Source organism: Chanodichthys erythropterus, chromosome 4 (genome assembly GCF_024489055.1).
Source record: "Chanodichthys erythropterus isolate Z2021 chromosome 4, ASM2448905v1, whole genome shotgun sequence".
Classification (NCBI taxonomy): Eukaryota; Metazoa; Chordata; class Actinopteri; order Cypriniformes; family Xenocyprididae; genus Chanodichthys; species Chanodichthys erythropterus.
In genome coordinates this window covers 21,265,977-21,288,497 of record NC_090224.1, presented here as the reverse complement: position 1 = coordinate 21,288,497, position 22,521 = coordinate 21,265,977, and the positions used below count along the sequence as shown (strand labels likewise).

At 37.8% G+C, this 22,521-nt stretch overlaps 4 protein-coding genes across 7 annotated transcripts in view; 1 reads left to right on the top strand and 3 right to left on the bottom strand.

The window, feature by feature from the left end:
* The window catches only part of disp1 (dispatched homolog 1 (Drosophila)), an 82,077-nt gene extending 76,053 nt beyond the window's left edge, over nucleotides 1-6,024 (top strand). For all 4 annotated transcript variants that reach the window (XM_067384476.1, XM_067384475.1, XM_067384477.1 and 1 more), the window contains 3 exons: nucleotides 320-417; nucleotides 1,186-1,283; nucleotides 1,377-6,024. In XM_067384476.1, the coding sequence (XP_067240577.1) occupies nucleotides 320-417; nucleotides 1,186-1,283; nucleotides 1,377-4,934 (3,754 nt within the window). In that variant the 3' untranslated portion in view covers nucleotides 4,935-6,024. The remainder of the gene's footprint in view (nucleotides 1-319; nucleotides 418-1,185; nucleotides 1,284-1,376) is intronic.
* Nucleotides 177-16,110, bottom strand: LOC137019235 (toll-like receptor 5). Its single transcript, XM_067384480.1, has 3 exons — nucleotides 15,956-16,110; nucleotides 9,532-15,711; nucleotides 177-349 (listed from the first exon to the last, which is right to left on the bottom strand). Exon 2 carries the CDS (start codon nucleotides 15,699-15,701, stop codon nucleotides 13,065-13,067), a length of 2,637 nt encoding a protein of 878 aa, XP_067240581.1. The 5' UTR covers nucleotides 15,702-15,711; nucleotides 15,956-16,110; the 3' UTR covers nucleotides 177-349; nucleotides 9,532-13,064.
* Nucleotides 6,042-9,669, bottom strand: LOC137019233 (toll-like receptor 5). The gene is made up of 2 exons (XM_067384479.1): nucleotides 9,532-9,669; nucleotides 6,042-8,903 (listed from the first exon to the last, which is right to left on the bottom strand). The coding sequence occupies exon 2, from the start codon at nucleotides 8,891-8,893 to the stop codon at nucleotides 6,248-6,250; it is 2,646 nt and encodes an 881-aa protein (XP_067240580.1). The 5' UTR covers nucleotides 8,894-8,903; nucleotides 9,532-9,669; the 3' UTR covers nucleotides 6,042-6,247.
* Nucleotides 16,111-16,668: 558 nt separating the features above from the next.
* Nucleotides 16,669-20,361, bottom strand: thbd (thrombomodulin). Its single transcript, XM_067384481.1, has one exon. The coding sequence runs from the start codon at nucleotides 20,190-20,192 to the stop codon at nucleotides 18,726-18,728; it is 1,467 nt and encodes a 488-aa protein (XP_067240582.1). The 5' UTR covers nucleotides 20,193-20,361; the 3' UTR covers nucleotides 16,669-18,725.
* Nucleotides 20,362-22,521: the final 2,160 nt, after the last annotated feature.

Genomic DNA, 22,521 nt, shown 5'->3' with positions numbered 1-22,521 from the left:
CTGCGTCGTGCTCTGGAATTAATAATTAGCAAGGATTTTTGTTTCAATAAAGCTGTCTAATTCCGACAAGAATCAGATTGCAGGTTAAGAACCGCTAGATTATGGTTTCGGGTGATGGAGAATTAAGGTTTTATTTGGGTAACTTTGAACATAAAGAACAATGGTAGACCATAGTCTTAGTAGATACATGTTTAATTTGACACAAGTGAGAACAAAGCTGTGAGGGACAGACATTCATTCAAAGCCACATTAAATGTTTTAATTTTTTAATGCAGGACCGTTGATTTGATTTGCGAATCCTCTACTTTTTCTGTTTTAGTCACCAAGATGACAGGTGGTCCAAGGATCACTATGATAGAAAGAAAAGACAAGCGGAATGGGATTTCAGTAAAGACAGTTTCTTCTGTGATGTACCAGGTGAGTTTTTACATTCACTCTTATCATATAGAAATGACCGCCTTCCTATACCATTTGTCCTCATTTTTTTAATTTTCAAAAATGCAGTAAAATAAAAAAAAATTAATATTGAAGAACTAAGAAAGCACTTTAGGCAACATGTTGACTTAAACATTTTTTATTAATTGTAAGCTTGCAATTTTTGATATTTAATGTTTAATATACACTACCATTCACAAGTTTGGGGTCAGTATGTTTTTTAAACTCTCACCATTGCATTTATAACTGTTTTCCCTAGTTATATATTTTAAAATGTAATTTATTCCTGTGATCAAAGCTGAATTTTCAGCATCATTACTCCAGTCTTCAGTGTCACATGATCCTTCAGAAATCATTCTAATATGCTGATCTGCTGCTCATTATTATCCTGGTAATCCTGGTTAATGTAAATGTATAAAACTATTGCTAGTTGTTATTTCATAATGGGCATCTTAAACTACACAGCTTAGAAGTATTATTTCTTGTTTTATATCTTTTGTAAGTGCACTCCACAGTTTGTGTTTACATTAACTTTAATTATATTAACTACTTAAGGTTTTGTGATTGAAATTTTTTTTTGTGCTACTAGGTTTTGTGCGCATTAACACAAATGTATTCTGGTGTTACTATACTGCCAAAATAAAGCAGAAATGCATGAAATACACAAACATACTATTGATCAAATCTGCCACCTAGTGGACCATGGAGAAAGGCTTTTTGGTTTAATCACCAAATGTTGTCTCTCTAAAGGTGACAGCTATTCCCGAATCGTATTTGCCTCTGCAGAGGGAAAGAACTTGTGGAATATACAGGCAATAAAGTCCATGTGCAATTTTGACAATACAAGGGTATGTTGCATTTAAGTATTTATTACACCATTTGTTTTACATTAAGTGTAATGTAGGAAATTATACTGGTGTTTTTCATGTCTGGCTCTTCAGGTTCGCTCCCATCCCCAGTACTTGGATCTGTGTCAGCGCACCACTGCTGCCTCCTGCTGTCCCAGCTGGACACTTGGGAACTACATAGCCGTCCTTACTAATAAGTCCTCCTGCCAAAAGATCACAGAGCGAGACGTTTCCCACACCCTAAAAATCCTGCGCTCCTGTGCAAAGTATTACCACAATGGCACCCTTGGTCCTGAGTGTTGGGATATGACCACCCGCAAGAAGGACCTCAAGTGTGGCAACGTGCCACGGAAGTGTACAAAATACAATGCCGTGTATCAGATTTTTCACTTTTTGGTGGACAAAGACTTTTTGAACCCAAAGAACATGGACCACCTTCCACCTAACCTCAAGTACAGCATGCTCTTCTCTCCCACAGAGAAAGGAGAAACAATGATGAACATCTACTTGGACAACTTTGAGAACTGGAACTCCTCGGATGGGATCACAACCATCACAGGAATCGAATTTGGCATCAAACACAACTTGTTTCAGGACTACCTGCTAACAGATACCATGTATCCCGCAATAGCTATTGTGATCGTGTTGGTGGTTATGTGCATCTACACAAGGTCAATGTTCATCACCCTTATGACCATGTTTGCTATCATCAGTTCGCTTATTGTCTCGTACTTCCTGTACCGTGTGGTCTTCAACTTTGATTTCTTCCCCTTCATGAACCTCACTGCACTCATCATATTGGTGGGAATTGGTGCAGACGATGCCTTCGTGCTCTGCGACGTCTGGAACTACACAAAGTTTGACAAACCCAACTCTGAGCTCTCTGAAGCGGTCAGCGTCACGCTTCAGCACGCGGCGCTCTCGATGTTTGTCACCAGCTTCACCACAGCCGCTGCCTTCTACGCCAATTACGTGAGCAACATCACTGCCATCCGATGTTTCGGTGTATATGCTGGTACCGCCATCTTGGTTAACTACATATTGATGGTCACCTGGTTGCCAGCTGTGGTTGTCCTACATGAGCGGTACCTGGTCAACATCTTTACATGCTCTCGTTCACAACACCACCAGACGCAGGGCATTGCGACTTTTTGGACGAGCCTGTGCCAGATGGTCAACAAGTGTCTTTTTAGCATCTCGGAGGCCTCGCGGATTTTCTTTGAGAAAGTTTTGCCTTGGATCGTGATCAAGTTGCGGTACTTGTGGCTTTTGTGGTTCCTGGCTTTGACGGTGGGTGGTGCCTACGTTGTTTGCGTGAATCCCAAGATGAAACTGCCTTCTCTGGAGCTGTCGGAGTTTCAGGTGTTTCGTTCCTCCCATCCCTTTGAACGCTACGATGCGGAGTACAAAAAACTCTTTATGTTTGAACGGGTCAACCATGGGGAAGATCTCCACATGCCGATCACCATCATTTGGGGAGTTACTCCGGTTGACAGTGGAGATCCCCTGAACCCAAAAAACAAGGGTAAACTGACACTCGACACAACCTTCAACATTGCGAGTCCTGCAAGTCAGGTGTGGATTCTCAATTTTTGCCAGAAGCTTAGGAACCAAAGCTTCGTGTTCCAGTCGGAGGAGCAAGACTTCACAAGCTGTTTCATGGAGACTTTCAAGCAGTGGATGGAAAACCAAGACTGTGACGAAGCTTCCGTCTATCCCTGTTGTAGTCAGTCCACGTTCCCTTACCGGCAAGACGTCTTTGAGTTGTGCATCAAAAGGGCCATTATGGAGCTTGACCGAAGCACCATCTACCACCTTGACAGCAAGACTCCAGGGCCAAGGTTTGACATCAATGACACAATTCGAGCAATTGTGCTTGAATTTCAAAGTACCTACCATTTTACTCTGGCGTACGAGAAGATGCATCAGTTTTACAGAGAAGTGGATACTTGGATTCAAGAGGAGCTGACGGATGCTCCTGAGGGACTGAGCTACGGATGGTTTGTAAGCAATTTGGAGTTCTACGACCTACAGGACAGCCTTTCAGATGGGACTCTAATTGCTATGGCATTGTCGGTGGTGGTGGCCTTCAGTGTCATGCTCCTGACCACCTGGAATATCATCATCAGCCTCTACGCCATCATATCCATCGCCGGAACCATATTTGTCACAGTTGGGTCGCTGGTGCTCTTGGGTTGGGAACTAAATGTGCTTGAATCCGTGACCATCTCAGTTGCTGTAGGTCTTTCGGTGGACTTTGCTGTTCATTACGGCGTGGCATACCGCCTTGCCCCAGAACCAGACAGAGAAGGGAAGGTGGTTTTCTCCTTGAGCAGGATGGGCTCGGCTATAGCTATGGCAGCACTCACAACCTTTGTAGCCGGTGCAATGATGATGCCATCCACAGTTCTTGCCTACACTCAACTGGGCACGTTTTTGATGCTAATCATGTGCATTAGTTGGGCCTTTGCTACATTTTTCTTTCAATGCATGTGTCGCTGTCTGGGTCCTCAGGGCACCTGTGGACAGATTCCTTTGCCAAAGAAACTCCAGTGCTACACCTTTACGGAGCACACCTCTGAAAACCAATCTAATCCCAGCCTAGGTAAACTAGGTTACACAACCAAGTACCAGATAGATAACACAAGAACTGATGGTCGACATGAACACTATGAGCTTGAACCCTTGGCACTGAATGTCAGAAATGAGGAAAAGGCCTCCGATGAGGAACAGGAAGCATGTACACAGTTGCACAACGGCATCACTTCTAATCACTCAACCTTGTGCGGACCCCAGAACACCGACTCAAGAGAACCCAACCCTGAGCTTGAAAATGGCTTGGAACTTTCACATCCACATCAGTACACTTATAGTACAAGGTGCACCTGTGAAAATTGTATGCATCATTATATGAGAGAGCGACAAAGGACTCCTTATCATCCTTGCAGCCAATCTCGAGAAACCCCATGCCCCGCTAAACAGACCAATCGCTTACCCGTAGGTCAGAACCTTCAGCCCTCACGGGATACGGCACACACTCCCGCTAACTGTGGCCACTTCCAACATTGCTCACAGAGCCAAACATCAAGGCCAACTCCGCACATATGTTTTCCTGGAGGCTACAGCATGCACACAGTGCACCTTTTGCATCAGGCACTGTTGTCCGATACTGCAGTGCACGACAAGTCTCACATCAGTGCTTGTAGCCTGAATTCGCCTCTACCAGAGAGCCAGAACTTTCCAGCTAACATTCAGTTTCCAGATGTTCAGTGCTGCTCTTTGCCTGATACAACTCAAGTCTGTACTGTTAATCATGATACACAGAAGACAGGGGACCTAGCATTAAATTCCCTGACCCCTCAAAAAATACCATCCAACCATATAAAAACAAAAGTAAATGGCACTTGTGTTTTAATACAGGACAGTCGTGAGATTCGCGAAGCGATTCCAGTGGTACCGGAAGAAAGTGTCAAATGCAATCAGAGTGACAAAGACAATAATGAAAGGGCAGAGCCTGTCTCTCCCAAAAAAATTAACTGTTTTAAAAAGACTGTAAAAGTGAAGTGCAATTCTGTAGAGTTTCACAAGCCAAAAACCAGCGTGCCTACTATTGCCATTAATTCAAAAGCCTCATCTGAGAGTTTATGCTAACATGTAAAATGTGTGTTAGATTGCGAACATATTGCAATATTGTTAAGATTTAGCAACTGGTTGTTTCCTGACAGGAAATAGTTACTTGACATTATGTGCATGAGAATGCTGACATGACGTCAAGGAAAACATTTATATTTTAAACAAAGTTTGATTTAAGAAGACACTATTTTGACCCACTGGTTGGTATTTGTGTGACATCTCAGTGTTTTAGATTATTTTTTTAATATCTGGCCTCAGGCCATCACTTTTTCATGAGAACAGAAAAGCATATTCAGAATTTATTTTCCTGCACATTTCATATGAACTTGTATATATATTTTTGTGTGTATTGTGTATGTATTTGAGTCATGCACTTTTTTTTGTTGATGTTGATTTGAATGTTTCGCCTATAAAGTAAACTTCAGTAGTTTATGCAATGGTGAATTGAAAGACTGACTGTGCTTTGTTTCAAAGTTGTCTTTGTTCCTTCCCAGTTTCTTAGATAAAACTGCCTCTTTCGGCAGTGTGCAAATATTTACATTAGCCTCAAGACTTCAGGAAAATTGAGTCAGTTTATGTGACTTTACACCTGAAGAATTTTTTTGTTTGTTTTGTTTTGGTCAAATATACTAAGTGTGAATTTAATTGTACAAACGTGTCCTTGACATATACAGTGTTATATGTGTATGTCTCACCCAAACATTTATTTATTAACTAAATCATTTTCAAAAATAAGGGAGTTGTTGTTTTGTTTTTTTAAGGAAGATAATCACCAATTTTAAAGATTTTTCTATACAATTGATTTTTGGTTATTGATCGGGTCTACCAATAAAGGATATCTGATATAATAAAATAGTAGTAGTAATAATTAAAATAATAAATTTTTTTTAACGGTTCTAATATATAAATTATATCAATGGGTCACCTGATATGTCCTTTTTTGGAGTAACCATCAGATTTATTTAAATAACTGAATGCAATTATCTATAAGTAGTGTCTCACAGATATTTGGACACATGGTGTGAATTGTAAGATTTTATTTGCCAAATCCTGGAACACTATGAAAAAAATAAAAGGTCATATAAATGGAGTATTTACATAATATATAAAAAAGTCACCGTTCTACTGACCTTTAACTACCCAACTGACACTGAGAAGTACAAACACATTATGGATAATACAAAATAAACATTTATAACTATACAATACAGTATGGTTTCCAGCTTTATATGCTTAATATTTGTTGATGTCATTGTCCAATAGAATTTCAACAAAGTGGGATGGATGAGAACCTGGGAGCGAAGCAAGGAATTATACAAAGTCCTTCATAGTTACACTGCAGTGTCTGCTTGCAGATTTGTGGCGTCAAGATTTTTTTCACCCTCATTAACTTTAACATTTGTTTGTTTAACCTTGGTGTTTTTTCTTATTTTATGCAGAAGTTGGTCATAAAACCAATCCAAGTCCTGGCTGTCATCGGGCCACAGAAGGTATCTTCTGTTCTCAATGTAGGATCTCAGTTGATCGTACTTCAGTAGCCTGTACTGCGGTATGTTCCCTACAACCAGCACCACCAGAATGTCCTTTAGCTCCACTAGCATCCTGCACTGTGCCAGGGTGAAGGTTTCTAGGCACCAGCCATCCTTTAGGAAACGTTCAGACACCACACAAAGGGTTTTATGACTATTCTGGATAGCATTTCGCATGTTGGTAAGATGGTCCTCCCCAGGTAAGAAGTCTCGCTCCTCAAAGCAGCAGCGGAGTGTGTTCTGCTCTGAGAACTGAGAGTCTAGTCTGTTCAGCAGCGCTCTTTCTACCCACTTAATATCATTGGAACTAAAACAGAGAAACACGTCATATAAGAATTGTTCAGGATCAGGCTCCTCTCGCTTTCCATCCACAAGTTTGCCAGTGAGTTTTTTGTAAAGCTTGAAGATGTAGCCACGTCGACGGACATAAATGATGGTGCTAGCAGTGAGTACTATGATAAATGCGGTACAGAAAATAAAAAGCACAAGCCTCAGTTTTTCAGCATTTCTTTCCTCCTCTTCATCCTCACATTGTATGCTGGATCCCACAACCGGAACCATGTACTGATCCTCAGGACTGGCACATATCACATCCTCAATGGGGTGAGCAAAGATTACGTTGGTTTGATTTAGCCAAGTTTTGAAATCCCTTAGGTTGCAATCACAACGGAAATCGTTTTTCTTCAGGCTGAGGTAGCTGAGGGTGCTAAAGAGATTTGGATCTAATGAATAAATAGAATTATATTCAAGATAAAGAACTCGAAGACTTTCAGGGAATATACCGTTTGGAAGGTACTTCAAAGAGTTGAAGGACAAATCCAAAAAGTTCAAAGAGTTGAGGTCTTTGAAAATGTCTTTGGGAAGTGACCGTAGCAAGTTGTGATTCAGAGAAAGTTTTTCTAGCTGCTGAAGATTGTTAAACACATTTAAACATCTTCCTTCTGACCAGATAACTTCCAAACCTGCAAATGCAAGATCAAGGATTTGTACTTTTTGTGAAAGCACTTTGTGTGCATCATTAGGGCAATTAATAAGCTCATTACCTCCAAGAAAAATTTCCTCAATTTGAGGAAATTCCTGTAATATTGCATAGAGATCTGACATGGAAGAAAGTTTGTTGAATTCCAGGTCAAGGGTTGTAAGATATTTGGAAATTTTGTCTAAATAATACACAGATGAAATTTTATTGTCACCCAAGTAGAGCTTCTCCAGGTTTGGTATGGCTGCGAATAAATGTACATGTTTGAGATCATTTCCTCTTAAATTTAGGTTGAGTAGATTTGGAAGTCCTTGAAATGATTTATATCCAAGCATCCATATATGATTATAAGACAAATCAAGCACCTCGAGCTTCTCTAGATTCAGAAATGTACTAGAATCAATACTACCAAGGAAGTTTTTGGACAGGTTTAGCTTTAGTAAATTTGTCATACCCCAAAATGCACTTTTTTCAATCTTGTTGATCTGACTTTCTGCTAATGTAATTTGTTCTAGATCTGACAAATAACTAAATACTGAAGATGACAGAGCAAAAATGCTTGAATTGGAGAGATCAAAAATCATAATAGCACTCTCCTCAAGACCCTTGAATGTGAATTTGTCTGGATCTTTTGAATTATTTCCAAAAGATCTGCCCATGCTGTAACTGTTACTGAGAATGAGACTTTGGATTTTGGTACCAGTGATTGCATCAAAGAAACGCTTTGCCATGTTAACATTAAAGCCGTTTCCAGATAAGTCCAATATAGTTATGGACATGTTCTTAAATGGGTTTCCACACTTTCCCCATCCTAACCAGTACTCATTCATGTCTTGCAGTGTCACGGAGGACAGTTTCAGAAGCTTGAAATGTTTACCCTGAAAGCTGAGGAGGTCTTCTTCACAGATGCTCTTCACTTTATTGTGAGAGAGATTGAGCACATGGAATCTCCTCATATTTAAAAAGAATGATGCTGGCTGGATTCTTTTAATGTTGTTTTCACGCAATACAAGCATCTCAAGAGATACCAGAGGTTTGAGGAAGTCTCCAGACAAAATTGCGTCATCTAAACTGCACTGAGTGAGAGTGAGATTTTTAAGGTTTGATAATCCGTTAAACGCTCCTGTATCCATTCGCAGGAAGTTGTTGTAGTCAAGCTGAAGTGATGTTAAGTTAGAGAGTCTTCTGAATGTATTGTTTCTGATCACAAGTCTTGTTGTTTGGTGCATCAGTATAAGGACTTGTAGACCTTCCAGATGAGAAAAGGATGTTTCATTGAGTTCAGCAATATTGTTCTTACTCAAATCCGCTTTATTTACAAAAGGGGGAAGTTCTGGAACCTCTTGAAGACCTTTATCAATGCAGACTGCGACAGAGGCTCCAACTGAACACACTGAGGTGCATTTCACAATTTGAGTGCTGACGCATAATCCAAGGAGTATCAGAGATAAAGTGCATCTTGTTGCCATTGTGAGATCCCTGTAGAAAACAAAGGTTACAACAGCTAACCCACAAATTAAAATTTGCAGCTGCAATTCAGACAGGTTTGGTACAGCACATGGATTATTATATGATAGTAATATTTTACTTATGCATAGTGTACTACGTAAATTGGATTAATGGACTAATTTTGCCTTGTAATGCACATCTCAATGCATTGTATGGTCTCATCATGAATAATTGTCACCATTATCATACATACTATAATGTATAATGCATTAAAACACATGAAAAACAACCAATTTAGATGTAAAAAGCAATCTGCAAATATTATAATTCACTAACTTTTAGTTACAACTAATTATGAAATGTTATGTACATTATGAATAATTATGAAGTAAAGTGCATTAAAATTTGCATTTTAAGTTTCTAAATCCAGTGTGGTCAGTAAACGTATAGGTTATCTGAAAATAATATGCATAAAGGAGAGCCTGTACTTCTGTACAACTAGTTTATCTTACTAATTGTTTGCTAAACTAGTTCAAGGTTCAGTTACTGCCGAGAAAAACACCACAGTAGTTTTTAAAGTACCATACATGAGGTAATACTACAGAATTGCTACAGAATTCATGTATAATAACAACCCATCAGTATTTTAGAGTCTTACCTGTCCGGCCACAAATTGTTTAGCCTTTTCTGAAAGTCATTTGATAGTCACATAGTCAACAGGTAGTTTCGAGAGTTCCGTACGGCGATAATGCGGAGTTGTTCTGTTCTCTCTCCCTTCGTTTCATGTCTGTTTCCCAGTGTTTCTGAAAAAGGAAATAACTTTCTGACCCAGTGACTCGTTTTCCGGTAAGAGTCATTCATTGTACTGAACATTATTCAGACACTTCCAACTCTCTGTGAGATTCAGCACATCAATGGTGTAACGTTATGGTGCGTTCAAGTCGGAAAGATCGTATTTACGAACCGACATGAACGCCACCACAATGTCGTAAATACCAGTGGGAAGCTCGTAATTTTCTTTAAGCTCCGATCTGTACGAGTTGGGGGCGTGTCAGTCACAAACATGGCGAAATACCACAATACAGTGACATTGTCAGGCTTTTCTATTTACAACGAAGTAAGCTGATTCCCAGCAAAAATACGATAGCATCACAATATAACAATGAAATATGTAACAATAAATTTTTACAATGGCTTCATAAATTAATTAAAAACATAAAAAAGCAACAACTAATACACATTCTTTGCTCTCCATTTTCTAGAATCAGAATTGTTATTTTGTGTAATTAATTTAGAGAAGGCACACCGCCATACTCCGACGAAAGTGACTTAAACACACCTACCGTCGTATACACGACTTCCCACCTCGTAAATACGAACTTCCCAGGAGGACTTGAACGCACCATTAGTTTTGTTCGCTATACCCTGCTGCCTTTTCAATGCTAAGCCCCAAATGTGCAGTATTTACTCCGCTCTGTGGTACGCTGTGCTCGTCTTGTACTATAGGCGGCGTACAGTTCGCAGCAATATTTACTACATGGGGGCATTTCATGTTATGATATCATTTTTTATGTTCATTAAAGAAACAGTTATATCTAGAATAGCGACTCCTTTAAGCCATATATTTCAACGCCTACTTTAATAATAAGCAGATGTGCCTGTGAACTGTTCAAATATAAGATACTGACAGTGACTAGATAAAACATAGTGGAGTTCAGCATTAAATAAATTAATTTAGATAAACGTTTAAGAATCAAGTGACTGCCTGCTTAAAAAAAGCCGCTCGACCCTACAAAAAGCGCGGGCGCTTACAATTCAAAAAGTAACGGTCATTTTGTAGAACGGACTCTTTTTCCGGACGATTTCTTTAATTATAAAATCGCTCGTATGTGTGGTTTGTCAGATTTTAAGTTAAGGCTGTTTTTGTTTATTGGCAGATTCAAATTGCCCCTGCAAAACAAAGCAGTTTAAAGGTAAGAAATCAGCAATTAAGACTGCAGGTTCAAAAATACAATAATGTAAATACTGTAGTGGTTTTGAACCATACTATATTTATTGTGGTAATTCTGTAGTTGCTGTGATAATATAACAACTACAAATTACTTTACCCAATACTGTACTAAGTTTTCTATAACTTTAGGGTATATTATACTACAGTACACTACAGTTTACTGTAGTAAAAACTAAAGTATACTATGGTATTTATAACAGTTGATCAGTTCACTATCGTTAATACTACAGTATGCTGTAGCATTCATTAACAAAGTGTTGTAAATACTAATATATACAGTATACTACAATTTACTATAGTATGGTTCAAAAACACTATAGTATTTACTATAGTGTTTTTTTTTTACTTTGTTAAAGTAATCTATGCATTAAAAAGTGCAAAACATTTAGCTGTATATGAAAGCTATAAAGTATTTTTAATGTCAGGTTACATATGGGGCCACACATTTTGAGAAATTAATTTATTTGATGATAAACTTATTGGGGAAAGTATTCCTCTTTTATGTTAAGGAAAAAAATATGTCACAAAGGTTATAGAAAAATGCAAGTTATATATTTATAGTTTTATAATGTATTAAAATATGTATTTATACGATGACCTACATTATATTTTTGTAGATATCTTTGTCAACCAGAAACAAATCAGAGCTCTTATCAATAGAAATCTGAATTAGCTGAAAACCTGGCCATGTGAAAAGTATTATGTTAATTTTGAATGTAATATATAAGTAGAACCATATTTAACGAGGCGTACTTCTGCATTTGCCTGTTGAAAGTCGAATAATGTTACATTTATGTAATAGGAGTAAAATAAACGTAAAATCACTGTTATGTAAAATGTTACATCCAATTTAATGCAGTTTTATTTATAAATTGTTTTATAAATGTTTTTCACAGAAATCATTCCTAGAAAAACACACTAATGAGAAAAAACAAGAATGAGTTTGTAGATAGTTTGCGTCTATGTAATGGTCTTTTTCATGTTTAGTTAAAACAGAAGAATTATCATTCAACACCATGGAGTAAGATGGGAGTTAAAACAAAAAGTAACTCTTGAGTAACTCTGAAAGCCAACACAAACAAAGCGTTTTTGATTGCACAATGGACCTGACTTCTCAATGGGGATATTTTAAAAGCAAGTTCCTCAATGTGCCCAAAGAAGGACCTGTTGTTATATGAAGCAATCAGATCACAATTGTGTGAAATAAGTAAAATATGAATACAATATAAATACTATACAATTAGTGGTAGATGGCAATTACATTTTTTAAGGGAACAGGAAATGAATTTGAAGGCTATTCTTTGGTAAGCTATGTTTGCACAAGGTGCCCCTGAGAGATTGCTTTCTGTATATAAATCACAATGTTAATATTAGTTTTGCAATGTTGTCTTCTTTTGCAGTGTGCCTTATTACAATGAAGGGATCATAACAGGAAATTTGGCCAGATGGCATTGTGAGGTCAGCTAAGAATATATTATCAGTTCTTTGATGAAGACCATGGAATTAGTTGTCAGCCATGGTAGGATTTCAATTCAATATTTACTTAATCAGACATGTGACCCTGGTGCAGGTTGTTGCTGTGGGCCCTCCCATTGTTCTCTCCTCGAGCGACAGCCCTGTTGCTGTATTTCCAAACTGTTCAAAGTACACAGGACATGACAGAATTTGTCAATACTGAGGTTTCTTTACAGATTTCATTAACAATGTACAAACTGTGATTACCCAAAAGCATAAGGTCATATTGTGTCATAGTGTTTTCACTAGTGGCTTCCTATTTTGCCTGTATTCAGATAACAGTGTCAAAAATAGTTTTAGGTTGTAAATTTATAGTTAAATTTGCTTAATTTCTTTATTTGTAATTCACATTTCATTATAGATTTGCAAGCTCCGTTGGCAGGGTCAAAGTCACACAAGTGGTTGAACATGTTAAGATTTTGCAAATTTAGAAGAGTATTCTGAGGTCTTTATCCACTGGCACCGGGACACAGAATACAATTAGCATTTCAGATATTTACTGAAATTATCAGCAGGTTCACAGACAAACATTTTTACAAACATAGGAAACCTGAGATAATGCATAATTATACCCAACCAAGATCTGCATTATGCATTAAAAATCTGAAACCAAAGGTGATTAGGTAAAGTTTTACAAAATATATAATCACCATATAATACCATAGTTATACTGCTGTGTTTGCATGGACATTCAATGCTTCAGGCTTTGTTTGTTTGTTTGGTTGATTTGTTTGTTTAACCTTGGTATCTTTTCTTATTTTATGCAGAAGTTGGTCATAAAACCAATCCAAGTCCTGGTTGTCATCGGGCCATAGAAGGTATCTTCTGTTCTCAATGTACGATCTCACTTGTTTGAACTTCAGTAGCCTGTACTGCGGTATGTTCCCTACAACCAGCACCACCAGAATGTCCTCAAGCTCCACTTGCATCCTCCTTTGTGCCAGAATGAAGGCCTCTAGTAACCAGCCATCTTTCAGGAAATGTTCAGACACCACACAAAGGGTTTTTCGACTATTCTGGATAGCATTTCGCATGTTGGTAAGATGGTCCTCCCCAGGTAAGAAGTCTCGCTCCTCAAAGCAGCAGCGGAGTGTGTTCTGCTCTGAGAACTGAGAGTCTAGTCTGTTCAGCAGCGCTCTTTCTACCCACTTAATATCACTGGAACTAAAACAGAGAAACACGTCATACAAGAATTGTTCAGGATCAGGCTCCTCTCGCTTTCCATCCACAAGTTTGCCAATGAGTTTTTTGTAAAGCTTGAAGATGTAGCCACGTCGACGGACATAAATGATGGTGCTAGCAGTGAGTACTATGATAAATGCGGTACAGAAAATAAAAAGCACAAGCCTCAGTTTTTCAGCATTTCTTTCCTCCTCTTCATCCTCACATTGTATGCTGGATCCCACAACCGGAACCATGTACTGATCCTCAGGACTGGCACATATCACATCCTCAATGGGGTGAGCAAAGATTACGTTGGTTTGATTTAGCCAAGTTTTGAAATCCCTTAGGTTGCAATCACAACGGAAATCGTTTTTCTTCAGGCTGAGGTAGCTGAGGGTGCTAAAGAGATTTGGATCTACTGAATAAATAGAATTATATTCAAGATTAAGAATTTGAAGATTTTCAGGGAATATACCATTTGGAAGGTACTTCAAAGAGTTGAAGGACAAATCCAAAAACCACAAAGAGGTAAGGTCTTTGAAAATGTCTTTTGGAAGAGACTGTAGCCCATTGGCAGTCAGAGAAAGCTGTTCTAACTGATGAAGATTGTTAAACACGTTTAAACATTTTCCTTCTGACCAGATCATCTGCATAGATGAACGTCCAAGATTAAGAAGTTGTAGTTTGTCTGAAGCCACTATTTGTCTTTGATTATAACAACTTGAAAACGTGTTACCTTGAAGAAAGATTTTTTCTATTTGAGGAAATTCCCGTAGTATTGTGTAGAGATCTGACAAGGCCTTTAATTTGTTAAATTCCAGGTCAAGGGTTGTGAGATTTTTAGCAATGTTGGGTAAACTAGACAAAGATGAAATTCTGTTCTCACCCAAGTAGATTATCTTCAGGTTAGGTAGGGTGGCAAATTCATGAACTGACTCAAGAGCATTTCCTGTTAAATTTAAGTTGAGTAAACTTGGGAGTCCCTGAAACGATTTATCGCCAAGCACCCTTATATGGTTATAAGACAAATCAAGTATCTCGAGCTTCTCTAGATTCAGAAAGGTATTAGAATCAATACTACCCAGGAAGTTTTTGGACAGGTTTAGCTTTAGTAAATTTGTCATACCCCAAAATGCATCAGTTTCAATAATGTTGATCTCATTTTCTGCCAGTGTAATTTGTTCTAGATCTTTAAAATGACTAAATACTGAACTTGACAAAGCAAAAATTTTTGATTTGGACAAATCGAAAATATTAATACCACTATCCCCAAGACCCTTGAGAGTAAATTTGTCTGGATCTTTAAAATTGTTATAACTAAAAGAACTGCCCATGCTGTAACTATTACTGAGAATGAGACTTTGGATTTTGGTACCAGTGATTGCATCAAAGAAACGCTTTGCCATGTTAACATTAAAGCCGTTTCCAGACAAGTCCAATATAGTTATGGACATGTTCTTAAATGGGTTTCCACACTTTCCCCATCCTAACCAGTACTCATTCATGTCTTGCAGTGTCACAGAGGACAGTTTCAGAAGCGTGAAATGTTTACCCTGAAAGCTGAGGAGGTCTTCTTCACAGATGCTCTTCACTTTATTGTGAGAGAGATTGAGCACATGGAATCTCCTCATATTTAAAAAGAATGATGCTGGCTGGATTCTTTTAATGTTGTTATCACGCAAGACGAGCATCTCAAGAGACACCAGAGGTTTGAGGAAGTCACCAGACAAAATTGCATCATCTAAACTGCACTGAGTGAGAGTGAGAATCTCAAGGTTGGATAATCCATTAAACGCCCCTGTCTCTATTTGCAGGAAACGGTTGTAGTCTAACTGAAGTAATATTAGATTAGAGAGTCTTCTAAACGTGTTGTTTCTGATCACAAGTCCTGTTGTTTGTTGCTCCAGTGTAAGGACTTGTAGACCTTCAAGACGAGAAAAGGATGTTTCGTTGAGTTCAGCAATGCTGTTAAAATTCAGATCCATATAATTGATGTATGAGGGAAGCTCTGGCACCTGATGAAGACCTCTAGACGCGCAGAAGGCTGCATAGCCATTAACTGAACACACAGAGGTGCATTTCACAACTTCAGTGTTGATGCACAGTCCAAAGAGGATCAGAATTAATGTAAATCCCATTCTGAGAGAACTGTGGGAAAAACAAAACAAAACATGAGGCTATTTTTGAGAGGATGTGCTATTTAAGTTAATACTTGTGTAGAACAAGATTATCTTGCTCATTGTTTGCTTAAGTTAAAAGTTAAGTGACTTTAAGAAAAAGCTTTTACTATAACATATGTTTTTAACGTGGAAAGAATCTGATACATGCAGTAATCTGAAAGCTGCACTATAAAGCTGATGTCCAATAACCGAGCAATAATTTAGCGTCTTACCAGATTCGGTCCCTAATCCATAGAGTTTTCTTAAGCCTTGTCGTGGCATTAAATAATGAGAACGCTTCAATAACCCTTCAGCTTCAAATAAAGAACAACCCGTCCTCTCGCTCGAGTTTCGGAGATAATGAGTTCTCCCTCCGTTCTCTCTCCCTTTATTTCATTAGTGTTTCTCAACATCTCTGAAATAGGAAATAACTTTCTGACCCAGTGATTCATTTTCCGGTGAGGAGTTCTTCAAGTTTGAGCACTGTAATTCTGGAAAAGTTACAATTATTTCAGCTTCGGAAGTTCGGAATTCAGAAGTTTTCAACGCTAGCAATAGGCTATTTTAGTATTAACAACAAATTTTTATCGAATACTGTTATTTCGAACTAGTTTCCGAATCGGTGTTCATTTGTTCACAAATAAATAAATACAGGAATGATCAAGGATTAGCCAAATGAAATGACTGGACATTAACTCTTGCCATTCAATGATAAAACGCTAACCATGTGAAGCTGTGTGTGAGTATGAAGAAACCAAACTTGCATTTGAACTAGATGTTCCTTAATGCCCACTAGAGGACGTTATTTACCAAAATGACTGTGAAAACCAGCAGGTAGGAGGGCAATACTGGAAATAAAATGAAAATAAAACATTTAGAAATACTGTTCATTAATACTGCACTGTCTTTTCCAGTCTATCTGGACACAGATGTTGCAGAGAGAGAACGAAACAATGTACAGTAAATGAAATTTTGCTACATGTTATATTAAAATATATATTTATTCTCTTCAAACTCCACCATTCAGGAATACTGACATTGTTGACTTATTCAAAGTTGTGCAAAGTAAAGTTTCTGACACCACAATATATTTGTTTACAAATAAAATCAAATTTACTATTATTTACATTTCAGTTTGCATGAAGTCTGGCTTTAAGTGTCTCTTTTTAAATACCGATTTGGGAATGTCTGTTCAGTGCAATTTTTTTCAATGATCACCTGTTGAAAATCGTAGATATTTTCGTGGCCTTTGTGCACATCGTAATTGTGCATTTGACAAAAACGTCTCAATATGCTGTGAGCGAGGCAGACCAGTACAAGAATACAAACAACAATGGCCACCATTATTGCTAAAAGACTGCCCGCTGAGATTAACATTGGCCTGTCTGTTGGGGATCTGCTTGTAGGTGTAAAAAAGTCAAAAGGTGTTGAGCTGCCTGAGCCCTCAAAGTCTTCTCCCACACATTTAAACTCGTCCAAAAGCTCGAATCCTTCTTTCAAGGATTAACCAAATGAAATGACTGGACATTAACTCTTGCCATTCAAAGATAAAACGCTAACCATGTGAAGCTGTGTGTGAGTATGAAGAAACCAAACTTTAAACTAGTTGTTCCTTAATGCCCACTAGAGGACGTTATTTACCAAAATGACAGGGAATGGCAGTTGGGTCAAACTATTTTCTAAAAATGACACCCACATTACACTTGACATCTGGAGATACTTTGATTGAACAAGTAGAAGAAACTAAATTATTAGGTGTAATTGTAGATTGTAAGCTGTCTTGGACCAGTCAAATAAACCACATTTTACAAAAAATGGGTAGAAGTATGGCCATTATTAGACATTGTAGGAAGTTCATTCCTTTTTGGACAACAAGACAACTGGTTCAGTCGTTAGTGCTTTCCCATTTGGATTATGCCTCAGTTGTTTGGTCAAATACAAGTGAAAACAATTTACACAGACTTCAGGTTGCTCAAAATAAAGCAGCCCGAATTGTTTTGGGCTGTCCATATAGAACCAGTGTGACTGCTATGCATGATAGTTTGGCTTGGTTAACTGTAAAATTTAGACTTAAGTATTTCTTAGTAACATTTATGAGAAACATTATAGTATCAAAAACTCCAGAAATAATTTATAGTAGGTTGTCCTTTTTTTTCAGATACACATAATTATTGCACTAGACAAACAGGTGAGATGCGATGTGTGTTGCCTTTATAGATGAACTCACCAAATACAGCGGTCAGTGTTTTATCGAGCTATGGTGGCATGGAACTCATTACCAGGATTTTTGTTGCTGGAAAATAATAAAAGATGTATTCAAAAGGAGTTAACTTTTCTTGTTCACACAGTGATTACTGATAATTGTGTATTTTGATTTTTAGGAAGATTGAAGTTGAATCTAATGATTTAGTTTTGTTGTAATTATACAACAATGCGAATATGTATTGTAGTGTATAGTGATACCAGAAAATGAGCTGTTTTTGAGTTTTCTTTGGCATTGAGCTGCTATGAACTCTTGTATATATTGTATATTGTTATTGTGTGTGTAGTTGTGTGAATAGTGTAAAAAAATATAAGTAAAATATGTAATGAATATGGAGGAGACCCCAGGAAGAATAGCTGCTGTTGTTTCAGTGGCTAATGGGGATCTTAATAAACAAACAATCAAACAAACAGGGAAACCCAGCAGGTAGGAGGGCAGTACTGGAAATAAAACGTTTAGAAATAATGTTCATTAATGCTGCAGTATTTTCCAGTCTATCTGCTTATTTGGACACAGATGTTGCAGAGAGAGAGAAAACGAAACAAGGTACAATAAATGACATTTTTTTACACGTTATATTAAAATATAATATTTATTTTCTTCAAACTCCACCATTCAGGAATACTGACATTGTTGACTTATTCAAAATTGTGCAAAGTTTCTGACACTGTATATTTGTTTACAAATAAAATAAAATAAATTCACTACTATTTACATTTCAGTTTGCATGAAGTCTGGCTTTAAGTGTCTCTTTTTAAATACCGATTTGGGAATGACTGTTCAGTGCAATTTTTTTCGATGATCACCTGTTGAAAATCGTAGATATTTTCGTGGCCTTTGTGCACATCGTAATTGTGCATTTGACAAAAACGTCTCAATATGTAGTGAACGAGGCAGACCAGTACAAGAATACAAACAACAATGGCCACCATTATTGCTAAAAGACTGCCCGCTGAGATTGACATTGGCCTGTCTGTTGGGGATCTGCTTGTAGGTGTAAAAAAGTCAAAAGGTGTTGAGCTGCCCGAGCCCTCAAAGTCTTCTTTCACACATTTAGACTCGCCCAAAAGCTTGAATCCTTCATTGCAGGAACATATAAATCCTCCAGGTATATTTTCACACTTCTGGTCACACTCACCACTATCGCATTCATCAATGTCAACGCATATTTTTTCGTCTGTGCCTTCAAGTAAGAAACCATCGGGGCAGTGGCAATGGTCCTCGTTGTTGGGGTCACATTCAGGTGGGCACTGGGGTTGCGTACAGTGCATCTTACATTTGTCCGGTTCTTTCGTCGACGGTATGAATCCCTCATTGCATTTACATTGATAACCACCTTCAGTGTTTTTACAGTCGTGCTCGCATGGTGCAGACTCGCATTCGTCCTCATCAACGCAAACCCCACTTTCATTGCGATAGCCGGGCTTGCAGTCTTCGGAAGACTTTACATCTGCAGCTTTAAATGCCGGCTCATGTTCCTCCTTGCTGCATGTGACTCCGTTGCTGTCGAGTTTAAATCCAGGCTGACAGAAGCATTCGTAGTTTTTCCCGTTCAAACGGCACTTATAATCACATCCACCACCAAAAACTTCACAACTCCAAGGTGCCTGAATCCAGAAGCCGTCGAAACAAACGTGTCTCGTTCTCAGCGAAAGCAATGTCGCATTGGTGCCTTGGGGAATTTCTGGGAGTTCGTTTGCCTTAAATCCGAAAGGAATTTCATATAATACGTCTTCATCGTTGCTCAGCGGCTTACAGTAACCGACATTGTCATATTCACACAAATATCCCTCGATTCTTTCATCGCAAGGTCTTTCGGCCAGTTTCTGAACTTTTTGTGATACCGATGCACATTGTGGAGAACAAATCGCTCGGTCGCTTTCCCAGTTGATATAAAGGCTCGTATCGTCCCCAGTGACCCATTTGTATCCCTTTAACCCATCTTTTGAGCACTGATATCTCAGCCCCAACCAAAAGTTTCCAGAAGTTCCCTTCAACAACTTGGAAAGAACATCAGCCGATTTTTGGGTGCGTACGGTCATCAGATGTCCTCGTTTCTCCTGACAGACTTTCTGCGCCTCATCAAAAGTCGCCCTGTGGGTTTGGACGACGAAGCATTTTCCCTCCACACAAAAACCTTCACTGATGTTTTCCCCGTGAACTCTCAGAACAACGAGCGCCAGCGCCATTCCCAGGATCTCTCTCATCTCTGCTGACACGTTATGTAACGATATTCACGAAGTTATGGCGAAGTGACCAGCGGATCGTTCACATTCATGAGTACGAGGTGTGCCGTGCCGCATTTATAATGACATCCATGTCTCCAAAAATTAAAGGAAGTTCGTGTTATCTGGCAGAGATCCCAGAGCTCCACTAACTCTTCCTCTCTCTCTTTCTCTCTTCCTATCAGTCGGCGCGCATGTGTTTGGATATATGATATCCATCTGAGGATTTAATTTCCAAATTAGTTACTGCAAATAGATGTCGCCTTTTCGACCAACTATGTTTTGGTCACGCTATACTCTTCCTATCTTCCTAAAATAGATAGATAGATAGATAGATAGATAGATAGATAGATAGATAGATAGATAGATAGATAGATAGATAGATAGATAGATAGATAGATAGATAGATAGATAGATAGATAGATAGATAGAAGTTTTGTAAGATTGAGTAGTCGTTTCAATTGTGTAATTTGGGGTTTGTATTTAATGTGGATGTCACAGTAGCCTAAGTAAGGAAAACGCCAACATAAATTCAATACATCTATGTATAGATTTAGACTATTTACAACCTTTTTCCAAGTTGGTCCAGTGAGTAATTACTGGTATACACCAAAGGGTGGAAACGGATGCTTAATTTATCAGTGTTCTTACAGTATATCATTGTTTCCATGAGTTCAAAGAAACTGGGTGGATATCGGTGCGCTCAACAAAAGTTTATTTAGATTTTGATACGACTGAAAGTCTGTAGGTGTGTGCATGATGACTGATAAAAAAACCGCGTTGGTCAAAGAAAAAAATGCGACCCACCCTGAACTACTTTCTCCTCATTTCCTTTCTGTCACACCTCAAACAAATTGTACATTCATCATGTAGGAAGTTTTCATAGATCAGTCTCCAGAACAGTCCATGAAAGGAAAACATTGCAAGAAGACTGGGATTGTTTTATTAGTGACAAAGAATTAAAACAGAACATAAATCAGGCAGAGAGTGGGCGAAATTAAGTTTTGTAAGGATTCCTTGATGATTGAATACCAATCACATCCATGTGATTACTGATTTTGGTTAAAGACGGGATATTCTGCATGCATATTTACACTTTCATCTGTGTGATTGTTGATTTTTCAATTCAGTGACATTAACGAGATGCTCCGGTCTTATTTTGGTGACCTTTTCATGGCAGGAAATTGAAGGGAATTGTCATGAAACAGTCATTTAATCCTTTTCCATATTTAATCAGTGAGTTATGCAAGGTCAAGCACTACTCATATCATCAAAATGTAGGTAGAATGCAGTCTAATTCAGAAATCATTCCTTATCTTGTATTAATTAGTAATATAATTTCTCAAGCAGGGTGCAGTCAAATCCTTCCTGCTCAGGTATTGTAATAGTATTCTTTGTTGCTTTCTTTCCACTCATATCCTCAGGAAGAAAGGAAGGATGTCGTTCTTCTTTTTTTTTTTTTTTTACGGAGTAATGAAATCTTTTGCACCTAGAAAGAAGCAGTCGAAAGGCTCCGGGTCTGGATCTTGATGAATCAATAAGAGAATCATTTGATAATGTTATCCTTTGTTTTACATCACAGTTATTGTTATCGTTATTCATCATTTTCGATAAAGTAACCTATAAGCTACTTTCTCGAAAATGACAAATATTACCCAGAATGCATTGTTTTTACAGAATATTACTTCAGTGTATTACAATGTGGGTAATAGAATTTGTGGTTTTAGAAAGTAGCTTATAGGCCTCTTTTCTTAAAACGACAAATATTACCCAGAATGGATTTTTTTTTGGTATATTACTGTTTCAACTGAAAACGGTATTTTACTGTGTAAATTTGTTTTGTTTTTTTAGTTATTTTTTAGAGACACAAAATCAACTCAAACTGTTATTAAAATAATCAATTATCAATAAAAAAAATTATTTCTTTTGTCATTCATTGTAAGTGTTCAACATAAACCTCACAAAAGGTTTATATATATAAAATAAAGGTTCTTTAATGGCATCAATGGTTCCATGAAGAACCTTTAAAATTCATGGAACTTTTTCATTCCACAAAAGGTTCTTTATAGTGAAAAAAGTTTCTTTAAAATGTTTCTTTAAAGAAATATTCACTGAAAGGTTCTTTGAGAAACCAAAAATGGTTCTATTGCATCACTGCAAAACCACAAAACATCAATTTTTAATAATGTTAAAATTTATTAAGAAAAATTGCATTTTCGTATTTTTTTCCTATTGATTTTGCCCTGGACATGTTTTTGGGGCATTCACTTTACTCCAGGTTTTTCTTGGGTGACTGTGCAACACTTCCAGT

What these genes read in the sequence shown, in the direction of transcription:
- LOC137019233 (XM_067384479.1), bottom strand. Translation starts at nt 8,893, where the DNA reads ATGGCAACAAGATGCACTTTATCTCTGATACTCCTTGGATTATGCGTC.
- LOC137019235 (XM_067384480.1), bottom strand. Translation starts at nt 15,701, where the DNA reads ATGGGATTTACATTAATTCTGATCCTCTTTGGACTGTGCATCAACACT.
- thbd (XM_067384481.1), bottom strand. Translation starts at nt 20,192, where the DNA reads ATGAGAGAGATCCTGGGAATGGCGCTGGCGCTCGTTGTTCTGAGAGTT.